General features: G+C 34.5%; 1 protein-coding gene across 2 annotated transcripts; it reads left to right on the forward strand.

Moving 5' to 3' along the window:
* Positions 1–729: 729 nt before the first annotated feature.
* LOC108489706 (transcription initiation factor TFIID subunit 2) lies at positions 730–21,144 on the forward strand. 2 transcript variants are annotated; one of them, XM_017794414.2, is made up of 25 exons: positions 730–1,046; positions 1,145–1,469; positions 1,961–2,106; positions 2,186–2,252; positions 3,582–3,781; positions 3,905–4,058; positions 4,685–4,769; positions 4,902–4,993; positions 6,096–6,221; positions 6,791–6,844; positions 6,974–7,042; positions 10,503–10,600; positions 10,706–11,050; positions 11,146–11,233; positions 13,330–13,455; positions 13,539–13,595; positions 14,060–14,139; positions 14,225–14,267; positions 14,828–14,914; positions 17,260–17,349; positions 17,955–18,013; positions 18,100–18,190; positions 18,278–18,443; positions 18,586–18,769; positions 19,941–21,144. In XM_017794414.2, the coding sequence occupies exons 1-25, from the start codon at positions 931–933 to the stop codon at positions 21,031–21,033; spliced, it is 4,041 nt and encodes a 1,346-aa protein (XP_017649903.1). In that variant the 5' UTR covers positions 730–930; the 3' UTR covers positions 21,034–21,144. The 2 variants fall into 2 exon arrangements, with proteins under 2 accessions (XP_017649903.1, XP_017649919.1); XM_017794430.2 differs by lacking the exon at positions 730–1,046 and having other exon boundaries at positions 1,336–1,469; positions 1,944–2,106.
* Positions 21,145–22,321: the final 1,177 nt, after the last annotated feature.

The raw sequence follows: 22,321 nt of genomic DNA on the forward strand, positions 1-22,321 counted from the left end.
AAGAAATGGATTGATTTTTTTTTTTCTATTCAGTTTCCAGCTATACAACGTGTGTTTTTCAAAGGCCATCATACACATCATCTAAATGCAAATCATATACTAAAATTAGCCTAACTTACCTACCAACTAATTACATGAAATAAAATATCAAATTTCCTTTTCTAAATATGATTACAAAGTTAAAAATCTGATCATCCTTTAAATGTCTCAAAAATTATGATTCGGCCCCTCTTTTATTGCTCGTGCTTCAATTTAATTATTTTATACTTGTCTTTGAATTAAAGTATATGAATTTCGTTCCTAACCAAATTTAAACTTAAAATCACCAATTTAGCATGAATTATTTTAAGAATTAATTGATTTGAACATGTAAAATATGCAAAATAAACATGTTATCAACCATATTGCATGTTACATCATTTACTAAAAAAATAGACAAATTAGCCTCTATATGTTAGATAAAAAATAAACTTATCATTTGGTTAAAAATTCCATCAATTTTACGTTTAAAAAATAGTTTCTACATGTCAATATAAGGAATACATGACAGATTAAATTTTTAATAAAAAGACTAATTTACTCTTTAATAAAATATACAAAGACTAAATTTACTTATTTTTTTTAGTAATAGGCACAAAATTAGTAATAATGTAACAGCCTCCGTGTTACTTAGTGAAAATTCTACTAATTAATCCCCTACAACAAGGTTCATATGCCGAGTCAAAATCAGACTCCTGGCTGATCCTCCGATCCCCATCATGACACGTGTAAGGTAATGGTCGAATAAAAAAATAATGCTAGGATAGATCATCACCAGCAAATCCACAGGAGGAGCTCGTGAGCTTCTCCATAAATAAACTCTTCCCTCACTGTTCATCCGAAAACTTTTTCGGGTTCGAAAAAGGGACCAGAGTCGTCTGACCCTGAGCCATGGCCAAGCCTCGCAAACCCAAGCCCGAAGACCCGAAGCCAGCTCACTCCGGCGCCGTTGTCCGCCACCAGAAGCTTTGCCTCTCCATCGACACGAACCTTCGTCGCATTTACGGGTAATTCTATTTTGTTCACTTCTCCTTGCTCTGCAATTTATCATGGAGATGTGTTAATTGCTGTGTTTAGTTAACGCGATGTCATTTTGCACTTTCAGCTACACTGAGCTTGAAATTGAGGTGCCTGATATCGGCATCGTTGGATTACATGCGGAGAATTTAGGGATTGAGAGTGTGCTTGTAGATGGGGAACCGACAGATTTTGAGTATTACCCGCGTAGTCAGAGCTCCGATATTGAGAAACGGTGGGCCTCCGCTGTGTCTTCACCGAGTTCAGCCGCGGATGTTGCTGCAGCTGCTTACATCACGGCACTTGATACAGAACTGATCCCCAATTTGCTTATCAATTGTTGCAATAAGATGCAAATTGAGCAAATGAATACGGAGCCTAATGGAGTACAATCTTCTGCTGAAGTCAACCAGGTTACTGCAGCTGTTTTTTTAGTGAATATATGATTTTTAATTATTTTTAAAAAAAGTTGCATGTAAATGCTTAATCAATGTGATATGGCTTATTTGGTTTTGATTTCTCGAAATATATATGCTAAAGAATAGAACTGACTAGAAATGTTTCTTTCACTGCTAGTTTACCGAAAATGGTAAAAGGGAATTATGACTTAGTTGTAGCATAATTTTGATGGAAGTGTAGTATATTGTAGTATATAACCAGCATTTTCTTCTCATATGTAAAAGTCATGTCTAGAATTTTCATTTCTTTCCAGAACCTTTTCCCCCCTCTTGTGATTTGTATTTTTATGCAAGTAGCAAAAATTGCCGCTAAACGACTTCTAAAAACTTGTTTTTTGTGAAGCAAAGAAATGAAGATTTTGGCTGATGTATTCTAGTGTGTACCAAGTTCGATTGTGAGGTTTATGAGTATTTCGGTCTCTCATGTAGGTTGGTATTGGATGCAGAATGTGAAATCTGTTCGTGTTAACTATTGGGTAGAGAAAATGGAGACAGGGATTCATTTTGAGGATAATGTGGTCCATACTGATAATCAGATACGGCGTGCTCGGTGCTGGTTTCCTTGTATTGATGACAATAATCAGCGGTGCTGGTATGTGACTATATTCTGTCACTTCTTGTAGTAACTTAGCTACTTTGGGCTTTTTACCATCTAAGTATTTTCTGTTCAGTTTTGATCTGGAGTTCACGGTTGCTCACAATCTCGTAGCTGTCAGCAATGGGAGCTTATTATATCAGGTGAGACAAATGTGATGGAAAATATGTAGTTGATTTCCAGGTTTCTACTTTGCCAAAAACTGTGTGACATGCATAAGTGAGACAAAATTGATGGGAAAAATGTCTTTATTTTATCTTATTCTTGTGCGCAAATAATAAAGTTCAGTTCTAGATTGGTGCATAAATTGTAGGGATAGCTCAGTTGGGAGGGCTCCAGATTGGAGATCTGAAGGTTAAATTTAAATCCATGCTCACCACATGCATCCTCGTAATCGAGGTTTAGGTTGATATATTGCATGGCATTTTGATTTCTATACTTTTTGAAGGTGGAATAATCCATTTAAGGGAGATAAGAAAGGTTTGAGTTATTCAATACTTGTTACAGTTCAATGCAATTTGCGAATCATTGCAGAAAAATATTTTAGGCTAGGCACTGTTTTGGCTCAGCTAAAGTTCTGGAGGGTCAAAATGATAGTTATAATTGAAGTATCATGCCTTTAAAAGATATGATTGCTACAATTAATTCCTTCATTGTTGGATAAAGTTCATCAATGAGGTTGGTTGTATTCCTTGCTTCTTATTCTGGGAACTGTAGCCCAGTCTCTTTTCCCCCTTTCAGCTGAAAAAGAATTGTATGCTGCTTGTTGACCAAATATAATGCACTAGAATGCATCATTGCTAATCAATATAAATAGAAAACCTTAATTTTGGGTGGCAATTTCACTCTATGTGACTAAAGCATGTTTCATGTTGGGGGTACTGAGGGGGCTAAAATGTTTGTTTTTGTACTAATCCTTTTGGAATATCCTTGGTAGGCTAGAGTATGATTATTTTTATCTGGGCAAGATCTCAAATAACTCAACATCAAACAAATCAATTTCTCTGATCCATTTTTCAGCGTCCAGTACCATTTAAAAGAAAAGCCTTTGTGATGTTTGACATAGTACTCATGTGACTGAAGCCTCTTTTAAGGTTTCTGTGTGCTGTGAAAATTTTTGCTGGTTAGGTGTTGGAACTGTAAAAGCCTCTTGGTAAGGCTAGGAAATTCAAGATAGGAGCAAAAAATAGTTTTGAGCATGAATTTTCTTTTGCAATTGCAGAAGTATGGCATTAACATAGTGAGGATTAGTGGCAAATGTGAATAATAGTGTATACTGGACCTTGTATTTAGCATATAGATTTTCTTAATGGTTCTCTTCATTTTTTTTTTTCAAAAGGTAGTTTCCTAAAGTTATGGACTTTCTGACTATTGAGATGAGCCTAATTCTCTTCCATCCCTCTCTTCGGTTATATTAAGGATTTTACAATTACAGTTGAGGCTTTTGATATTCTAATTATTCTGTTTTGCAGGTATTGAGCAAATATGACCCTCCCTGCAAGACATATGTCTACAGGTTAGATGTTCCTGTTACTGCTCAGTGGATATCCTTAGCAGTTGGACCATTTGAAATCCTCCCTGATCAGCATAACGGTCTCATTTCACACATGTGTTTACCACCTAATTTGCCAAAGCTGCGTCACACGGTGGAGTTTTTCCATAATGCATTCAGGTTTTTGTCTTTGGTTAAATTTACCATATTATAAAATCTTTTCTTTCGTTTCATAATTATGCTATTTACATTTGAGTTCCCTGATTACAGTTTATGTGGTTGTTTAACATTATACTTTCACAGTGAGTATGAACAGTATCTTGATGCAAAATTTCCATTTGGGTCATACAACCAAGTTTTTCTATCTCCTGAAATGGCAATATCTTCCTCAACTGTTGGAGCCTCCTTGTGCATCCTTACTTCTCAAGTTTTATTTGATGAGAAGGTCATTGATCAGGTTTGTTCACTGCTTGTGCTCATATTTTTGAGGCACGTGACATATGAGTCTAATCTTAGATATGGACACTTGTTCCGCATTATTACTCTAGGAGTCAGTTTAAGATGCAAAATACATCACACAGTATTACTTTAAGCAAACAAAATAATAGTCTAATCTAAATTCCATAACACTGCTTCTTCTCTATGGACAGCACTATTTGCTTGGCTAAACTATTGAATGTGATACAATATCTATCACATTCTTGTTAACTAAGAACCTGCTGCATGTAACATGTAAGTTTTAATCGTGGCTATATGTTTCACCATGGTCCAGAATGGTCTTTTTATATGCATTTCACTTTTCTCAATTTTTAGGTTTAATGTTTTACTGGTTTGATTTGGATATGTTATGACCTTAAATACGTGCTTATCTTTCCCATCTTACGAGTGGATGTGGTTTAAATGTTGGCAATTAATAGGGACTACAATGTAAATTGTTTTGATTATGATGCGTATTTTATTTTATTTTTATTATTTTTGAGGTTAGTTGAACCTCTGTATGAGCATGAACTGCAATGTATGACAGGTCTCAAGTTTTTCTTTTCTTTCCTTATGTTGTTGATAAGTAAATTTGTGACTTGACAGACAATAGACACATGCATCAAACTTGCTTTTGCTCTTTCAAGACAGTGGTTTGGGGTGTATATTACTCCTGAGGCACCAAATGATGGTATGTTGCTGGATAATGGCGGCTTGTATGGGTTGACTGAAATTTAAGCAAATTAATTAGTAATTTATTTTGATAACTTTTGGAAGAAAAGGTTTCTGTTAGTTCTCATTTGGCTGCTGTTTTTATTGTCAGAGTGGCTGCTGGATGGTCTAGCTGGTTTTTTGACAGATTTGTTTATCAAGAAATTTTTAGGAAATAACGAGGCACGGTATCGAAGATACAAGGTTTGTTTTCTATGGAGTCATGTAAGATTGAAATTAATGGAGAAGCTGATCATGGTTGCTAATTCAGAGAACCTATTTGGTTTTCTCTGTGGTTACTGTTTTTAGTAGGCTGTACTTTTTCTATGAAAGCTTATTGCATGTAGTTCGAGTGAATACTCTCTATTCTAAATCTCTTTTTGCAATTCATGGCTTACCTTATTTGATTCTAAATGTGTTCATTTACCATTAACATCTTATGCTCGTAAACAAAACCTAAGTTCTGATGTTGAGCTGGCATCCTCATAGGAAATGAGTTTAAAGAACGAAAAAAAAAAAAAAACTGAAATATAAAAAACCAAGAGACACTATGGTATTTTTTATTTTTTATTTTTTATTAGTATCAAAATTTTTACTGTATCCATCTTGATCTATGGGAGAATTAAAAAGAAAATCCCCCTTTTCTGTTTTTCTGTTTCATTTTTCTCTATCCTTGTGATAACTGGAAATTTATCTCAGTGAGGGGCTTTATTTAATTAATAATACAATGGAGTTTTGAATAAAAATTTCTTAGGTTCTGGATGATTTATACTGGACTTCCTTACTAAATATTGCATCATTTGAATATTCAAACTTCTTGAGTTATGAATAATAATTCTTGATGATTTGGATATTCATAAATTCTCAATTTAACTAATAATAATTACATTGGAGATTTGAAACATGTAAGGTTCTGGGTGATTTATACTGGACTTCCTTACCAAAAATTGTATAAGTTGAATACTTAAAATTCATTGATTTAAGTTTGCGCATCTTCTAAACCCAAAAGTAGGTTAGGAATTCTTACACTTTTGGCATATTGAGAATGTGACTGCAATTTTTTGTTTCAAATAGTGCTGGAGGCTGATATTCAAAGGCTTTATAAAATTTAGCATCATTAATTCATTTTCTTGATGTGGATGGGAAGTGGGCATGTGGCATTAGTATGAAATTATTCTGAGCATTTAGCTATGTTTAAATCTATACTCTCATTAGGAGACAAGCATGAGATAAATGTAAATTGCCCTCCCCCCCCCCTTTATGTTTTCAGATGCAGAATTAAGCTATTTTATTCATGTAAATGTAGGCAAATTGTGCTGTTTGCAAAGCAGATGATAGTGGTGCAACAGCTTTGAGTTCCTCTTTTGCTTGCAAGGATTTGTATGGAACTCATTCCATTGGCTTGCTTGGAAAAATACGATCATGGAAGTCAGTAAGTAGCTACTTTTGACTCTTATTTTTTCCTTTTTCAAGATGTTATATTACCCCCTAATTTTTTACTAAGTCGCTCAAGTATCTTATGACTGTGAATGATGAAATGAACCTTGAATTAAAGAAATTTGTTCAAGAACATGGAGGTGAAATAGTTTCGGCGTCATCTAGTTGTTGCTTTTATTAACTACTTCAAAAGTTGCTAAAATGTGCAAGGTATACGTTGAGAATAAGAAGTATTTGGTTAAAGATAGCATATTGCTTAAATGTTGTAAAACATAGAAATGGTTATAATGTGCTATGCTTTGAAACACAGTCGTTGCATATGCAAATATTGATCATACATTATGATTATTCATAAAAGTTTAAGATATTTAATTTTCAAAACTTTTAATTGCTCTTGTTCAAAAATGGAAATTTCTTTTTTGCTTTTCTGTTTCTGGAAGAAAAAGTAGCAAAAATAGCAATAAAATGTACTTTCAACTGGGAGAGTCAGAAATAACCAAGGGAGCACTAACATTATTGTCGCTTATATCTTTGGCCTTTTTGTTGACCATTTTTATCCTGAAGGTGGCAATTCTTCAGATGTTAGAAAAGCAGATGGGACCTGACTTCTTCAAAAAGGTATGGGGTATCATCTTGGTCCTAGTTGTCCTATTTGAAGCATTTTGGATGTTATGTGTAAAGGGATTGTGGAATCAGTTTCTTTTGTTGACTGTCATTTGTTCTTGGTTTTCTTTTTTCATTACGAAGATTCTGCAAGCAATAATTTGTCGTGCACAAAGTACAACCTGTCCTGTGAGGTCTCTTAGTACGAAAGAGGTGATCATATATATTTTTCTTTTTCTTATTTCTCAGTTATCATCTATGTGCCATCTATTTATTAATTGCCTTTCTGCTTGTCATAACATCTGCAATGGAACTGCTGCTAATCATTTTCGGTTAGCTGTAATTGATCACCGATAAAAATTATCGTTCTAGAAACCCTAAAACTAAATAAGATTTGAGAAAATAAAATTTTTAGGCATGTAAATACAACTAGAGAAAAACAAAGCAGGAGTTGGGAATGCAAGTACCTGTCATCCTCATTACAATGTCTGTCTGAAAGCTGTACCAATTAATCATATGCATAATCTTAGATCTTGAAAAAAATGGTTGTAAGTCATTTGAAAAGAATCCTCTTTAACCATTTTTTTAGATTATAGTTTGTTTATTTGGAAAACAAATTGATTTGTTTTGAAATTAACAAAAGTTTTATATATTTTCGGGAATTCGGCAGAATCTAAAAATGGGTTTTGGGATAAAAAATTTCATTTCATTCCTAAAATCTGCATTCTTTATGAGAAGTAATTGTTGAAATTCTATCTAGTAATCTGGTAGAGTTCAAGAATTTCATTTCATTCCTAAAAACTATAGTTTCAGGAACTTGACACCATTCATTTTTGCTAAGTTTTGGGAAACTTTTCTCATACCATCGACATATGATTTTACCCAATTAAAAAAATAAAAGGTAAATAAACAATATAAAATAAATATTAATTAAATGACTAAAATAAATAAAACAAATGCATGAAGTAAATGCAAAAGTAAAAGTGAAATAAAAATGATTAAAATAAATTGTGGAAAAGTAAATTGCAAAAATGAATAAATTGCAGAGTAATATAAATAAAATAAAATGCATAAAGTAAAAGACATTTATAAATAAAGAAAGTCAATGATAAAAGCTATAAATAATTTAAACACATAAATAGTGGTTAAATTTTGATGGGTGAATGCTTTTCATATTTAGTTGAAACTATGGTCGTAAAATGGAAATTAGATTGGATTAGGGCAGATTTCTCTTGGAGAGAAGTACGTGTACAGTAGTGACTATTGAAACAAACATTAGAGAGGAATTTAGTTGTTAGACTAGGAATATGATTGACAAGTGGGAATCTGAATATGATTTTATTTACTAGAATTTGTTTATAGTTTAAATAAAACTTTCCTAATAAATTAGGATACTGTCTTGTCATATTTCAGTTTTCCTTATAAGAACGTGAAACTATGATTTTGCATCTTATTTCTTAAATTGTAAATCTCTATTTAAGAGGAAAATTATTAATGATTAAAGGAAGTTGTAAGTTCCAGAAAATTAAGATAGACAACTCGTTTAGAGTTCCAAAACCATAGGAAAAAGTAGGAAACGAAAAAAGGGTAAAGACCCTTTCTTTGGATCTGATTTCTCTGTTAATCGTTCGGTGACTGATCCCAAACTGGGGACCATAACAATTTGGCACCAAAGCCTGCCACAAAGGGCAATGCCATTTGAGTTTATACAAACTCTTTGGTGGAGGCTAAAATTGTCAATCTGCAGAACCATATGGATAGCCACCTCTGGCAAATGACTCTGAATGCAAGAACAGGTGAAAGCCTTTTTTCCGACTTGAGTAAATCAACTATTGGGGACGGAGATGCAAATAGTTCGATAATTGAACTAGACTAGGTGCACTGGCCGCCAATTGCTAGGGAAGGGGCAGCACCACCACTACTAGGTGGGGTTGTTCTGCTAGTTGGAGGAACTGTTCCCAGGTATGCAAAATTAGATTTTCCTACTTTTGATGGATCGGAAGATCCTTTTATGGCTGCATTGACGTGAACAATTCTTAAAAAACCAACACACCGATGAGGCAGACAAGGTAGGTTTGGCAACCTTTGACATGTTGGGAGAAGCACAACTTGGTCTTATTAGATGAAATTGGTAGGGCGTATAATGAATTGGTTAAAGTTTTGTAATGGTTGCACCCTTCGTTTAGGTCCTTCTGTGGGCAGCAATCTCGTGGGAGATTTGGTTAGTCTGAAACAAACAGGTACAATAAAGATCTATCTGCGGCAGCTTTAAGAAAAATTGGCGAGGGCCAGTCATTATGTTCGATTGGATCAACATGTTGGGTTATTCTTGGTTGGGTTGGATGATTCAATTCAACTTTGATGTTCGAATGCAAAAAACCCTTGATTTAGTCATGGCTAAGAGTCTTGCTAGAGCTTTTGAGCAGAAGCAACAGATGCTACATGTTGGAAATAAGCGTAAGGTAACTTGGTTAGGTAATGAGGACAGTAACACGTTAAGTGGAACTATGAGTCTCACTACAACCTTTTTATAAAAAACCTATCAAGGGAAGAAATTGCAGAGAGAAAGGTGAAGGGCTTATGCTATAATTGTGATGAACTGTATACAGTTAGGCATCAATGTAAAAGCTCTTTCAGTTGGAATTGGCTAGTCAAAATGATGCAGAACCAGAAATTGAAATTATGACTGAATTGGGTTGGTTTTATCATTAAGTGTATTGATGTCAAGCTTGAGGACAAGCTTTTTCTCTAACCTGGGATTTGGCTTTGATTTTTGTGGGGTTTAGTTATGATTTTATTTACTAGAATTCTCCTATTAATTTAAATAAAACTATCCTAATAAATTAGCATACTTTGCTGTCATATTATAATTCTTATTAGAATATGAAACTAGTGTTTTGCATCTTATTTCCTAAATTGTAAACCTTAAGAGGAAAATTATTAATGAATAAAGGATGTTTGAAGTTCCAGTAAATTAAGGTAGGAACCACAGTTAGAGTTCCTAGGTAGGCAACTCTTTCAGAGTTCCACAACCATAGGGAAAAATAGGAATCCAAATAAGGATAAAGACCCTTTCTTCTAGTCTGATTAAAATTTCAGTCTAGGTTGTGGATTTCCCCTTCATGAGATGACATATTTGGCAAAGAGATTAATCATTACCCATCATGATATCTAATACAATACTTGGAAGTGTTCGCAACAGCAATAATGAGAATTATGGAAATGCTGACTTAGTGTTAATTTTAAAGTAGAGTCATCTAGAATAACTATTTGTTAAAAAACAAGTGCTGGTGTTTCAGGATTTGTATTTTATGTTTTGCTTCATTTTAAATTAATGGAGCTTGAAAACATGTTTTTAATGCAGTAATTTGGCAAGGGTCCACAAGGAAAACTGGTAGGCTTGAATTGGTAAAATTGCAGGGGTTTGAGCCCTTCTTCTGCCAATTATTTTGGACCCTTGATCTTCTTCTGCCTATTGATACTAACTTACTATGGATTTATTGTTTTGTATGACTATATATATTTGATAATGGCACATATGAGAGTATTTCCGTGATTCTGTCTTTTTCTTTGTTTTAATTTCATAAAATTATGTATTGGTTTTACTTAAAATTAAGATACAAATTAATTGTGTGTCTGTGTCACTAATTAAGCTATAAACTTTTATATTCAGTTCCGGCATTTTGCTAATAAAATTGGAAACCTGGAGCGTCCATTTCTCAAAGAATTTTTTCCTCGGTGGGTAGGATTTTATGGATGTCCAGTTCTCAGGTATGATTTAAGTGAATCATGTATTTAATGTCTTCTGCATTTGGCATTTTCTTGCTCGTTTCATATACTTAAATGTTATTTTCTTTCCTATCCTCAATTTGTAAGGATGGGGTTTTCCTACAACAAGCGGAAAAATATCATTGAGTTGGCAGTTCTGCGCGAATGCACAGCTACAATCGATTCAAGTGTATCAGTTCTGAATGCTAATCCTGATTCTGAAAATCGTGATGGTGATATTGGGTGGCCTGGAGTTATGACTGTGAGGGTTTATGAACTTGATGGTATGTCTGATCATCCTGATCTTCCAATGGCTGGAGATGCATGGCAGCTGCTGGAAATAGCATGCCACTCAAAGCTTGCTGCTAGACGCTACCAGAAGCCTAAAAAGGGTTCAAAACCTGATGGCTCTGATGATAATGGTGATTTGCCTACAGTAGATATGCGTTCAAGGTATTTTATCACACAAATGTGGATTTTTTTTCTTTATATCTTGTTCCAGAAGATTCCATTAACACATTCTTCCATGTTTAATTGTTCTTTTGCAGTGTAGACTCCCCATTGTTGTGGATTAGGGCAGATCCAGAGATGGAATATCTTGCTGAAATTCATTTTAATCAACCTGTACAGATGTGGGTAAGAAAACTATTGTTTTCATTTCTAGGTGAATTTTGTCAATGTTTTTGCATAACCCAGCATGAAGTAGGTCTGTTGCAAGGTCATTTTCCTTGATAGTTTACTCAGTCATTAAGTGCATATGGTTTATTAAGTTATGCACTCCTGTTATTTCTCTTTGTTGATTTAAAGGGTCACCCCCCAAAACACACACACAAAAAAAAAAAAAAAACATTAGGGGGAATATTGGCTCTTGCTCTACATGGTTGTAAAATGCTTAACCAAAATGTTGACAATTCCATCATCACTTTCCAACTGGTCATGTAGGAATATAACACATGTTTTCTTGTATTCTTCCGGTGTAGATGTCTTCTATTGAATTATACCTAAGAAAAAATTAAACCACCTTTTTTTTTTGGTGTTTGTTCTCTTATTAACAAAAAGAAATTTTGGATGTGCTTGATTGTTCCCCATCATTGCTGTTGAAGGAGAGAAACTTGTCAATGTTTTTGCATAACCCTGCATGAAATAAGTCTCAGTTGCAAGGTTATTTTGTCTGATGATTTCAGACAAGCGCAAAAGGTTTATTTGGGTAGATTGTCCTGATATTTCTGATTAGAGGGAATATTGGCAACTTGATTTCAGACAAGAGTTTTTGCCAAAACTTGATTTCCACCATTTCAGCAACTTGTCTTTCTGGAATATCACATCTGTATTCTTGTGCTCATCCAAACTTGAGTGATTTTCTAAATCAATTTCATATTCTATTGAATTATACCTCAGGTAATTAAACCAGCCTCCTTTATTTGCCTTTGTTTTTCGCTTATTCACAACAAAGAAAAAGAAAGAAGAAATTTTGGATGCACATAAATGTTCACGGTTGATAAGTGTGGATGTATGGCAATGTTCTTATCTGTTTCCGTTGCTAGGATCATTATATCACATAAGCAAAGCAGTAGTGGTAGATACATTTTCTGGTTGGATTTGACATTTCTCCTTGGCCTTATTTAAAAGGGTTATTTTCTCCTAGAAGATGATTATGACACATGCAACGTTTGCTCAATTATTCTCATAGCCAATAGCCTCTCCTCTACCTTGTATATAGCTCTTTCTGTTTCCTCCATGCAGCAGGGATTATTCATACTTATTTCTGTATTATTGGTTGCCGGCAAATAATTGGAGTAAAACCATTCAGTTGTATTTCTATAGTTTGGATGATGGACCATTGGAGTGTCACTATCAAAAGATGGCATGCTAATCTACTTGGTTGTTTCTAGCTAAATTTGTTGGAAACACAACTTCCGTGTTCAGATTTTCTGCCTGACAATTTTGTTCATTCTTTTGGATATTTATTCACATATGTGACAAGATGCAATTTATTATGCATATTTGCAAAATGTTGTTTATTAATGAGCTTTCAAGTGAACTTCTAGATATTACTGAGAATCGAGATAAAGTTCTCGGTTTATTGAATTACTAATTCCCAAAAGTCAGCTTGAAATTTCAATTTTAGCATGTCGAAGATGTATTTAACTAATAACAAAATTTTTAAGCTTGCAATTTTAACTTGGAATATGCCTTCTATGAAAATGAAAAAAATTATACGTACAAAGCAAGAAAAATAACTGTCTGTTAACATGCTTTGAGTTTAGAGGATCAGGGAGAGCATACATTCTAACCCTTCATGTGGTGATCAACCTAATAAATTAAGCCATAATTCCAATTTAGTTCTTGTTAGGCCGTAGATATGTGGTTAATCAGCACCACAAGCATAAGTCTAGTCTAAATTCCACATTGTAATATTAAACTGTCAAGATAGACTGTAATCTTACAATATATCCTTAAACAAGGTTTAAGTATTTACTTGAAATCTTTTTTCAACCTGTTGAAGCCCAGTTATTTGTCTTTGATAAATATAATTGGATTAAATGGGAATTTTACTGAGAACTAATTGTATCTGATGACACAGAACAAGGTAACTACTTAGTTCAAGATTGCTTTTATTTTACAGAATTTGTATCCAGTTGTGTAGCTGTATCTGTTGCTTTTTATAAACCACTTCCATTGATTTAATTTTTCGTTGGTATTTGACTTCTTAAAATTGGTAAAATCATCAGATTAATCAGTTAGAGAAGGATGAAGATGTGGTAGCTCAGGCACAAGCAATCACTGCACTAGAATCTTTACCAGAGCTTTCATTTTCTGTTCTCAAGGCACTGAATAATTTCCTGATTGACTCCAAGGTTTTTTCTGCTCTCCAAGGACTTATTTGGCTAAGAGTCGTTATGAATTGAATTTAATCATTTTGATTTTCCTTTGTGTCAAGGCCTTCTGGAGGGTTCGAATCGAGGCTGCACTTGCATTAGCTAGCACATCTTCCGAGGTATCATCAGCAGCATTTGATGCTCAATGACTAGTGATGAAATTAGTTTCTTTATGTGACGTTAACCAAATTATTCACCTATTTCTTTCACTGGAAAATTATGTTATGATTTTGAAACCCTTTTTTGTAGCAATTGCATGTCTTTTCAAGTTTCGCTAAAACTATTCTTAACTTTCATGTTCTTCGCATGATGCTCTGAATGTGGCATCGGTTGATGTTTTCTTTTAACATCTTACCTGCAATGATCCATATGCATGGGGCAGTTAGATTGCTTCTTATTGGTTGTTCAATAGTGAGATTTGTTATAATTTTTAATATATTAGTATCACTTTTTAACTAAAAAATATTTGTGCTGTTCCAAGTTTCTTTAATAGTTTGCATATTTTAATTGATCTTTTGTCATCTTGTTAGTTTTTTGCATTTGCTTTAGGCATGGAGGTTTTATTTCATTCTCTGGCTGGCAGGAAACTGACATGGCTGGTTTGCAACATCTGGTGAAATTTTATAAAAGTAGAAGGTTTGACACAGATATTGGACTACCAAAGTGAGTTTCTTAACCTGAGTCTCAATTTGTCAATGATTGCTAAAATGCCCTAATAAGAAGTTCCTTTTCCTGCTGATCTTGCCAGACCAAATGACTTCTCAGATTTTCCGGAGTACTTTGTTCTTGAGGTAATGCAATGAGGTAGGCTGTGGTAAACTATGTGCTTATGATGTTTACAACTAGCTCAGGTGCCTCTGATGCTAGTGAAATTGTTGGTTTATGGAATTTGAATTAAACACTGCAAGATATATTTGATCTAGAGGTTTGAAAAGGGATGACAAGGTCCAAGATAGTAACATTGGGCATTTCCTGCCTTCATGTGGGATTTTTGCATAAATTAGGTTAATTGCCTCTTTATGCTGCCTGGACTTGTAGCTTTTTTCCTTACTTTGAGATGCTGCTTGTTTGCACCGGTACTTACGCTTGGGTTGCTAAATTTATAACTGAAATGTAGTTTGTGGGAGTTCCTTGAACCCAAGATAGCAACACTGGTATTTCTATCTTCATGTGGTACTTTTGCATAAATTAGGTTAATTGCCTCTGTATGCTGTTCAGACTTCTAGCTTTTTTCTTTACTTTGAGATGCTTCCTGCATGCATTGGTGCTTAAGCCCGAGTTACTAAATTTCTAACTTAAATGTAGTTTGTGGGCGTTCCTTAAACCTTCTTCATTTTCTTTGGTTTGTTAGGCCATTCCACATGCCGTAGCAACGATAAGAGCTGCAGACAGGAAAAGCCCCAGAGAAGCTGTTGAGTTTATTTTGCAACTTTTAAAGGTATGATTTCCTTGGCCATCACTTACTTTACAAGATCAACAACAAGATGTGTAATGCCCATTCTAATCAATCTACATCAGTGATGGCTTGCTAATTTTGCTGCATGGATCTTTCAGTGAGTAATCAATGATCTGTAGCTGTCAATTGCTGCATAAATGATAGAACCTTGGAAGTTTTTTTCCTTTGATTTGCATGATTTTTGCTTGTCAAGAAGAGAAGGGGTTGACCTCCTAATTTTGCAATATAGAAATATTTGTTACTGCTACTCTTCATGTTTTTCTAGAAGTGCTTCTATCTGACGCATTTTAGGACATGGTTAGAGGTTAATGACTCTCCAAGGACCCTCTAAATACATGGAAAAGCTTTAAAAGAAAATTAAACATACCCCTGCTGGATACATACTTGTATCTAACACTGACACCCGAGTTCAATTAAGACTGAGAAATCAATATTATAGTGAGCTTTTATTTCATTATTTATAATATATTTTTGCATGGTTTACTTATGGAGTTCAATTTTTTTGTTCTTTTTTATTATTATTATTCATTGGGAGGAAGATCATATGATCTGGCTAAAAACAAATTAAGCTTCTGTTAATTCTTGATTAACTTCTCAGCTTTTTTGTACTTTGAAAATCTGGCAAATTTTATAACTTTTGCTGATTCTTGATACTAAGCATATTGCCTATTAGGCAGCTTGATACGAATTATTGTGAATATTTGTGATTGATAGTTCAACTCATCAAAGGGGGACTGAAACCTTAGGACTCGTTAGAGAGAGAAAGAGAGGGAGGGTTTTTTAATGGAAATTATGCTTAGGTTTTATTATTCCATACGTCCCTTTAAATAAGGACCTGTCTTTGTTACATAAATGGGAAACCTATTGTAGAAAGGTTGTAAATAAACTGAAATAAAAAGCACAACAAAACCCAAGGAAAAAATAAAATCACGATGTAGCCTTAACTAGATAATCAAAATGAATGACCTTTCCTAACATAAATTGAGCTCATAACACTGCTCTTCTGTTGTTCTTGGGCATTGTTTCCATGCTACTTATTCTACTTGCTATTTTGGCTCTTAAAAGGTTTCTAAAATGCAACGCAAGCGGTAACAAGAACAATTAATTTTGATTAAAAATGAACAACCAAATACAACATTAATTCTAACATGGTTCTTCCATCTTTTAGGTCACTGTATATTCAACTTTACTTTTTTATATTCAAAATCATTATTCCTTTTTTTTTTTTTTTTGCATGCAAATGCATTTTCTGTCTTTTGTTTATGAAGTTACAAGTAGCTAAAGCAACTACCCATTGAATTAGAAAAGTCAAACTTCTGCAAGATCTAAAAGGACATTGGACATAGCATGTGTCTTTAGGAGAGTATGCTAGTGAAAGCATGTGCGTGATGCTTAAAGACTGCACAGAAATAAGGTTTTTAATTTTGTTAAGTTCTATCATTCCTTTAAACTCTGCAAAATATGCGACGATAAGTTCTGCAGAATATCCTCTCTCATCTCTATAAGTAGAGAAACCAATTGACAACTGTATCTGGGATAGTCAAAGGTGTTACTGAATTCGAGGAATGATGTCATGAGTATGATTTATTGATTTTTCTTCATATTTTCAGTGAGCTTGAACTAATCGCGGTATTGTACTTGATATATTTTATCTTGTTGAAGTGCAAGATAAGGTGGTTCTCCATGCATTGCATGGAAAGAGACTTGGAAGAACCAGGACTTGCTTTCTATGAGTTAAAAAGGCTTGTGCTAATATCTTGCACTGTGCAATAAATAAATGACCTTAAAAATGAAAAACGAGGTTATATAACTAAAACATGCATATGGGTGTGTATGACTTGCCACTGATCAACCAGTTAAAGGATTTATGGTTGAAGAGGTGATGGGACATACAATATTAAATTGGAATGAAAACTAATTTGGTATGTCAAGATTTTTTTGAATGAAAACTAATTTGGTATGTCAAGATTTTTTTTTCTTTTGGTCATTCTCTAGATCATTCAATATGCAGAAAACATTCTTAATTTGTTTGGTCCTACCATACTTTTTGTTTATAATATTAAATTGGAATGAAAACAAATTTGGTTTGTCAACAAAAGTTCTTTTATGTTCGGTCATTCCCTATATGATTCATAAATGCAGAGAGCATTCTTAAATCTTTTGGTCCTACCATACTTCGTGTATATTATTGATATACACTGCTTACCTTGCTCTTTATACTGAATTATTATTGTAAACGGTGCTTCATTTATTTGCTTTGGTTCTTATGCTTGATATTTAGTCCTCCTCCTTATTCCGGCTTTCTGTTTTTCACTTGTCTTTGACAGTATAATGATAATAATGAGAATCCTTACTCTGATGTATTCTGGCTCGCTGCATTGGTACAGTCAGTTGGTGAACTTGAATTTGGGCAACACGTACGTAAATATATTTTTTACTTACACCTTTTGGTATGCATCTTAATTCGTTTAAAAGCTTGTGTAGGTTTTTTTGTCGTTAAGTTTCTGCAGTTTAATTCTTTGTTCTGTTACTACAATCTACAAGGAATAACAGTATATATGATTCTTAAAGAAATTAGTCTTTCTTGTTGTGTAAGTATTTTCTTCGCATGCTAGGATTTTGAAATATAGGGTAATATGTTGCAATTTGTTCCCATCAAATCGACATTATCAGCATAGCTCCCCCTCCCCCTCACACTCATATTCTTTACATGAATGTGCCATGAACAGATGCTTGCCAGACTCTGAAAATACAGATCAATTAATGGACATTAGCATCTTATTTGTGTGCTTTCCTCTTCTGCTGCTGCTACTACTGTTGATTCTTTCAGTTTCCTTTTTTCTTGAACCCTTTTTTTTCTCAATTAAATTTCCTTTTGGCTGATGGGGCATGTCATGGGTAAAGAATAGCTTTCCAATGTTACAGATTTTGGTTTCACTCATGCATGACCTATGTCATTTTAAAACATTCATCTGCAAGGCTATCCTATTTACAATTTTTTGCTTTCTTCGTCTTATTTCAGAGTATTTACTTTTTATCTTCTCTTCTGAAGCGCATTGATCGGCTTTTGCAGTTCGGCAGGTAATAATTATCTTCTGATCTGTTTGATTAAAGACTGATTATTCCAAATAATCTCCTGGTTATTTACATCTTATGACACTTACCAGGTTGATGCCTAGTTACAATGGTATATTGACAATCAGTTGCATCCGGACCTTGGCACAGATTGCATTAAAGCTTTCTGGATTCATCCATCTAGTGTGTTTTTTCTCTGATCCTTTATCATATAATGTCTACTTTGCATATTTCTTTATATTTCTTTATCAATTTTGTTTCTCGCTGCAGGATCATGTCTTTGAACTAATTAAACCATTTCGAGATTCCAAGACAATCTGGCAAGTTCGAATAGAAGCAAGCAGAGCTTTGCTTGATCTTGAGCACCATTGCAATGGCATCAATGCGGCATTGTTGTTGTTTATAAAGTATATAGAGGAGGAGCCTTCTTTAAGAGGTTCCCTTCAGTAAATTTTTTTCTGAAAAATATCTTCTCTAACTTTCCTGATGTTATCCAAAATGTTTATTTTATTGGTAATATTTAGTTGTACTTTATATTTCTTTAAAATTTGATGATGTTATACATTCTCTGATTGTAGGTCAGGTAAAGTTGGGTGTGCATGCTATGCGGTTATGTCAGATACAAGGTGGATCTATCTCTAGTGAGGATATTAAGGCGACAACACTTGTAGCTTTGCTTCATCTTTTAGAAAGCCGCATAGCATTCAATAATGTATTCCTCCGGCACTACTTGTTCTGCATTTTACAAGTTCTTGCAGGAAGGTGGGTATGCATTCTAATATGGTCTCTCTAGGATTTAAAACTTTCCTTTGGACAAGTGGTTGCTTCATACATGTTGATAATATTCCTGGGGAAAAGACTACATTGATGACCAAAGTATATAATTCTGTTACTGTTGTCTTCTGAAGATTGTCCTGTTTGATCTTATTGAGCTTCGGACAGAACTGCTGATTAGTAGACAGTTTTAGCATAAGCTTTTATGAAATTTTTGTCGAGGTCATGAGAGACTAGTCACAGATAGGAAGTGAGCTGGGAGAGGACTAAGATAATCTTCCAGTTTGGTTTGTTCTGAATTTTTGTTTCAAATCTTATGAAGTTTAGGTACTTCAAGTTATGGAGAAAAAAGGATTGGCAATGATGGTTTGCCCTGTGCGGCTTTTGGGGTTAAAATGGTGATGAGAATAAGGAGATTATTTTCTTTTTTTTTTCCTGGCAAAAAGAAAAAAAAAAAGAGAGAGATCAGAAAGTCTTGCAGGTGGCTACCCTGGTGCTTTTACGGTATAATTGGAGTAATCAGTACGAATTTGATTGAGTCCTTTACATAGTCTCAAATGTTTGTGTTTTTTTTTTTTCCTTATACGGTGAGTTACTGGAGTTTCTTGTGGCTTGATGTTTATGATACCCTATAAGCGCAAATAGTCCATTTCTCTGGAAATAAAATGAAAATAGAAACGACCATTCTGATTTAAATAGTAAAACTTAATTAGGAATAACCAGTGGGAACACATAAGTACCAAATTTTAGTTACGAGAAATTTAAATTTGTTGAAACCCTAAAAACTCCGAACTAGATTCCTAATAAATTAGCAGTAGAAATTGTTAGGAAACTTCTGATTTGCTTAAAGCTATGCAACAAAGTCGAAGAATGAGAACCTAATTTGTGGTTGTGGCATTGGAAGCTTGGTATTCTTTTGTTATATCTTTTGTGGTTCAATATGCTTTGCCTTATTGGAAGAAACATACTAGTGAATTTGATGTAGCACAGAGTTCTCTTGTGGTGCTTGTTTTCAATTAATTTATGCTGTTTATAAGAGGCTTATGTCAGAAACTTGTAACTTCCATTTCAATTAGCAATTTCTTTTTGAGAATCTCATATATTTTGTCTTATTTCGAAACAAAAATTGGTAATCAAATTTTTGAGCTCTCATTTTCAGATCCCCCACACTTTATGGAGTGCCTAAAGAGAAGTTGCCCTGTATGGGTAATGTGGAGATTTGTAATGAGCAGAAGAACAATTTCGGTGCTCCTGTTAATGAGATAAGGCCACCTCAACCTCAACCTCAACCTCCAATGGGGAATCCGAGCCATTCAAACCATTCGCATGACAATTTGGCAATTCCAGAAGCTTCAAAGGAAGTAGATACAGTCTCTAACAGTCATGATAGGAAGACAGCTGTTGTTAAGATAAGGGTCAAGCAGTCAGCAACATCCAGTAAAGCAGAGGAAGCAGATAATGGTACTGCCGAAAGGTCCGAGGGTGGGGAAAGATCTGAAGGAAGGCGTAATCATGATGCTGATCGGGGTGCAACCAGTTCTGTTTCTGTGGATGCACCCCAAAGAAATTCGGCTGAGGCCGTGAGCATAAGCAATCAAAATATTGAAGAAGTTAACTCATTTCATGATCATGGTTCTCGGATTACTGCTAGCATTGGGAGTGCAAAAATTGCAAGTGAAGGTGACAACTTTGGTAAGGAACTTCAGTGTACAGCTGATTCGGGTAATGCCTCGGTGCACCATCAGCCTGATGATCCCTCGTCACCAAGCATCATTCAAGATAACTACATAGATGCTGAAGCGAAAAAATATGCAAGTCTACAAACACTATCAATCTCGAGGGACGACGGTCCTCCATTCCAGGAGAAGGAGAAGGAGAAGAAAAAGAAGTCGAAGAAGAAGAAGAAAGATAAGGAAAAGAAAAGAAAGGGGGAAGAGCACAAAGGAGAGCGAAACGATCCAGAGTATTTAGAAAAGAAGCGATTGAAAAAAGAGAAAAAACACAAGGAAAAGGAGATGGCAAGGATACTGGGTGAAGTGAAGGCAGCTTCGGGGGAGTTAAAAAGTAAGAAAGAGGAGACCACATCTTTAACACAGATGGGTGGTAACAAACAGGAAGCGGATAATTTGAATTCAAGTGAACCCCCTAAAGTTGTAATTACAAAGTTGGAAACCAGGACCGAGCCTACACAACCTACATCTGCGCCCAAATTCCGAATCAAGATTAAGAGCAAGCCTTTAAGTAAGTCTTAGGTTTTTGTCTTTAAAAAAAGTATATTGGTGAATTCAAGAAAAAACTATTAACTTTCTTCTCCGGCATTGGGAAAAGGTTAATTTGAAATTCAGTGCAAATCTTATTTGGAATTATTGTTCTCATTTTCAATTTTTCTCTAGTCACTATTTAATTTTTTTGATCTTGGTGCTTAAAATTGGAATTGGTTGCTTCCACAAATATTCATTCAACTATTAAATGTTTTTATTTCAGGCTCTTAACATAAAAAGCTAGCAGTTTATGTTTTTATTTCAGGCTCTTAACATAAAAAGCTTGCAATTTAGGTGCTCATGTATTTTAGTATAAGAATTATAGGTTTAGCCCAGTTTAGGTTTAAATTGAGTCGGTGTAGATAGTGTTAAAAAAATGTTGATTAAGAAAATGATTTATAGTTACTGCAGAAAATTAAAATTTTGTAAAATCAAACTGGTTTGTGATATTTATAATAATAATTTTTTACTGAACGGTTCTGTGTCATGTGAGAATGATTTGAGCCGATTTTGGCTTTTAACCAAACATTTTTCACTATCCAAAGCCTAGGTCCCAAGGCACATGGATCAAACCATGCTATATTCGAAATGGAAATAATAAAAACTTCCATCGTCGCCTAATCACGTCCACTCTTACTGGTAGATCCCATGCTTCCCTGACTATTCCTTGCATGGTTCGAGCAGAAAAAGTTATCGCATCCAACAGATACGCCACTGCAGTTTGGTTCCAGAAAGGAATCTGATTTCGAACGATGTCATCATTTGTGTTGATAATCGGACTCCTTCTAGCTCTTGCCCCTGGTTCAACATGCAACGGTGGATACGTCTCCATATCATGAATCTCCTCGTCGCCCATATCCCTACTTTCATCATCCTCAGAATCACTATTCTTTCAGATTCTCTTTCCGTCACTCTCTTGTGCGGAGGAACGTAAACTGTTGATGCTTTGGATCTGCTTAATAAATTATCACTATTGCCACAGTTGAAATCGTGTGTTTTGCATCTCTTACTAGGTTCGAAATATATAGGGAAATCTTCAAAGGATAAGAACAATGATTGAGAATGTTTCCTGATGAAACAAAAAAACTATAGACTCCTAACCCCTACTGTGGAGATGAACACCACAGATCTTATTGGTGGGAAGGAGACACGAGATGAAAAGAAAATAACTTTAAACTGACCAAGCAACTAACTGTTAATGATTAAAGGTTCCACCAATAAGAGCGAACATAAGAACTCTAGATCCTTCGATTAAGAAGAGAAAACCAGTTTAGATCTT

The sequence above is a fragment of the Gossypium arboreum genome, chromosome 7 (genome assembly GCF_025698485.1).
Source record: "Gossypium arboreum isolate Shixiya-1 chromosome 7, ASM2569848v2, whole genome shotgun sequence".
In the NCBI taxonomy this organism is placed as follows: Eukaryota; Viridiplantae; Streptophyta; class Magnoliopsida; order Malvales; family Malvaceae; genus Gossypium; species Gossypium arboreum.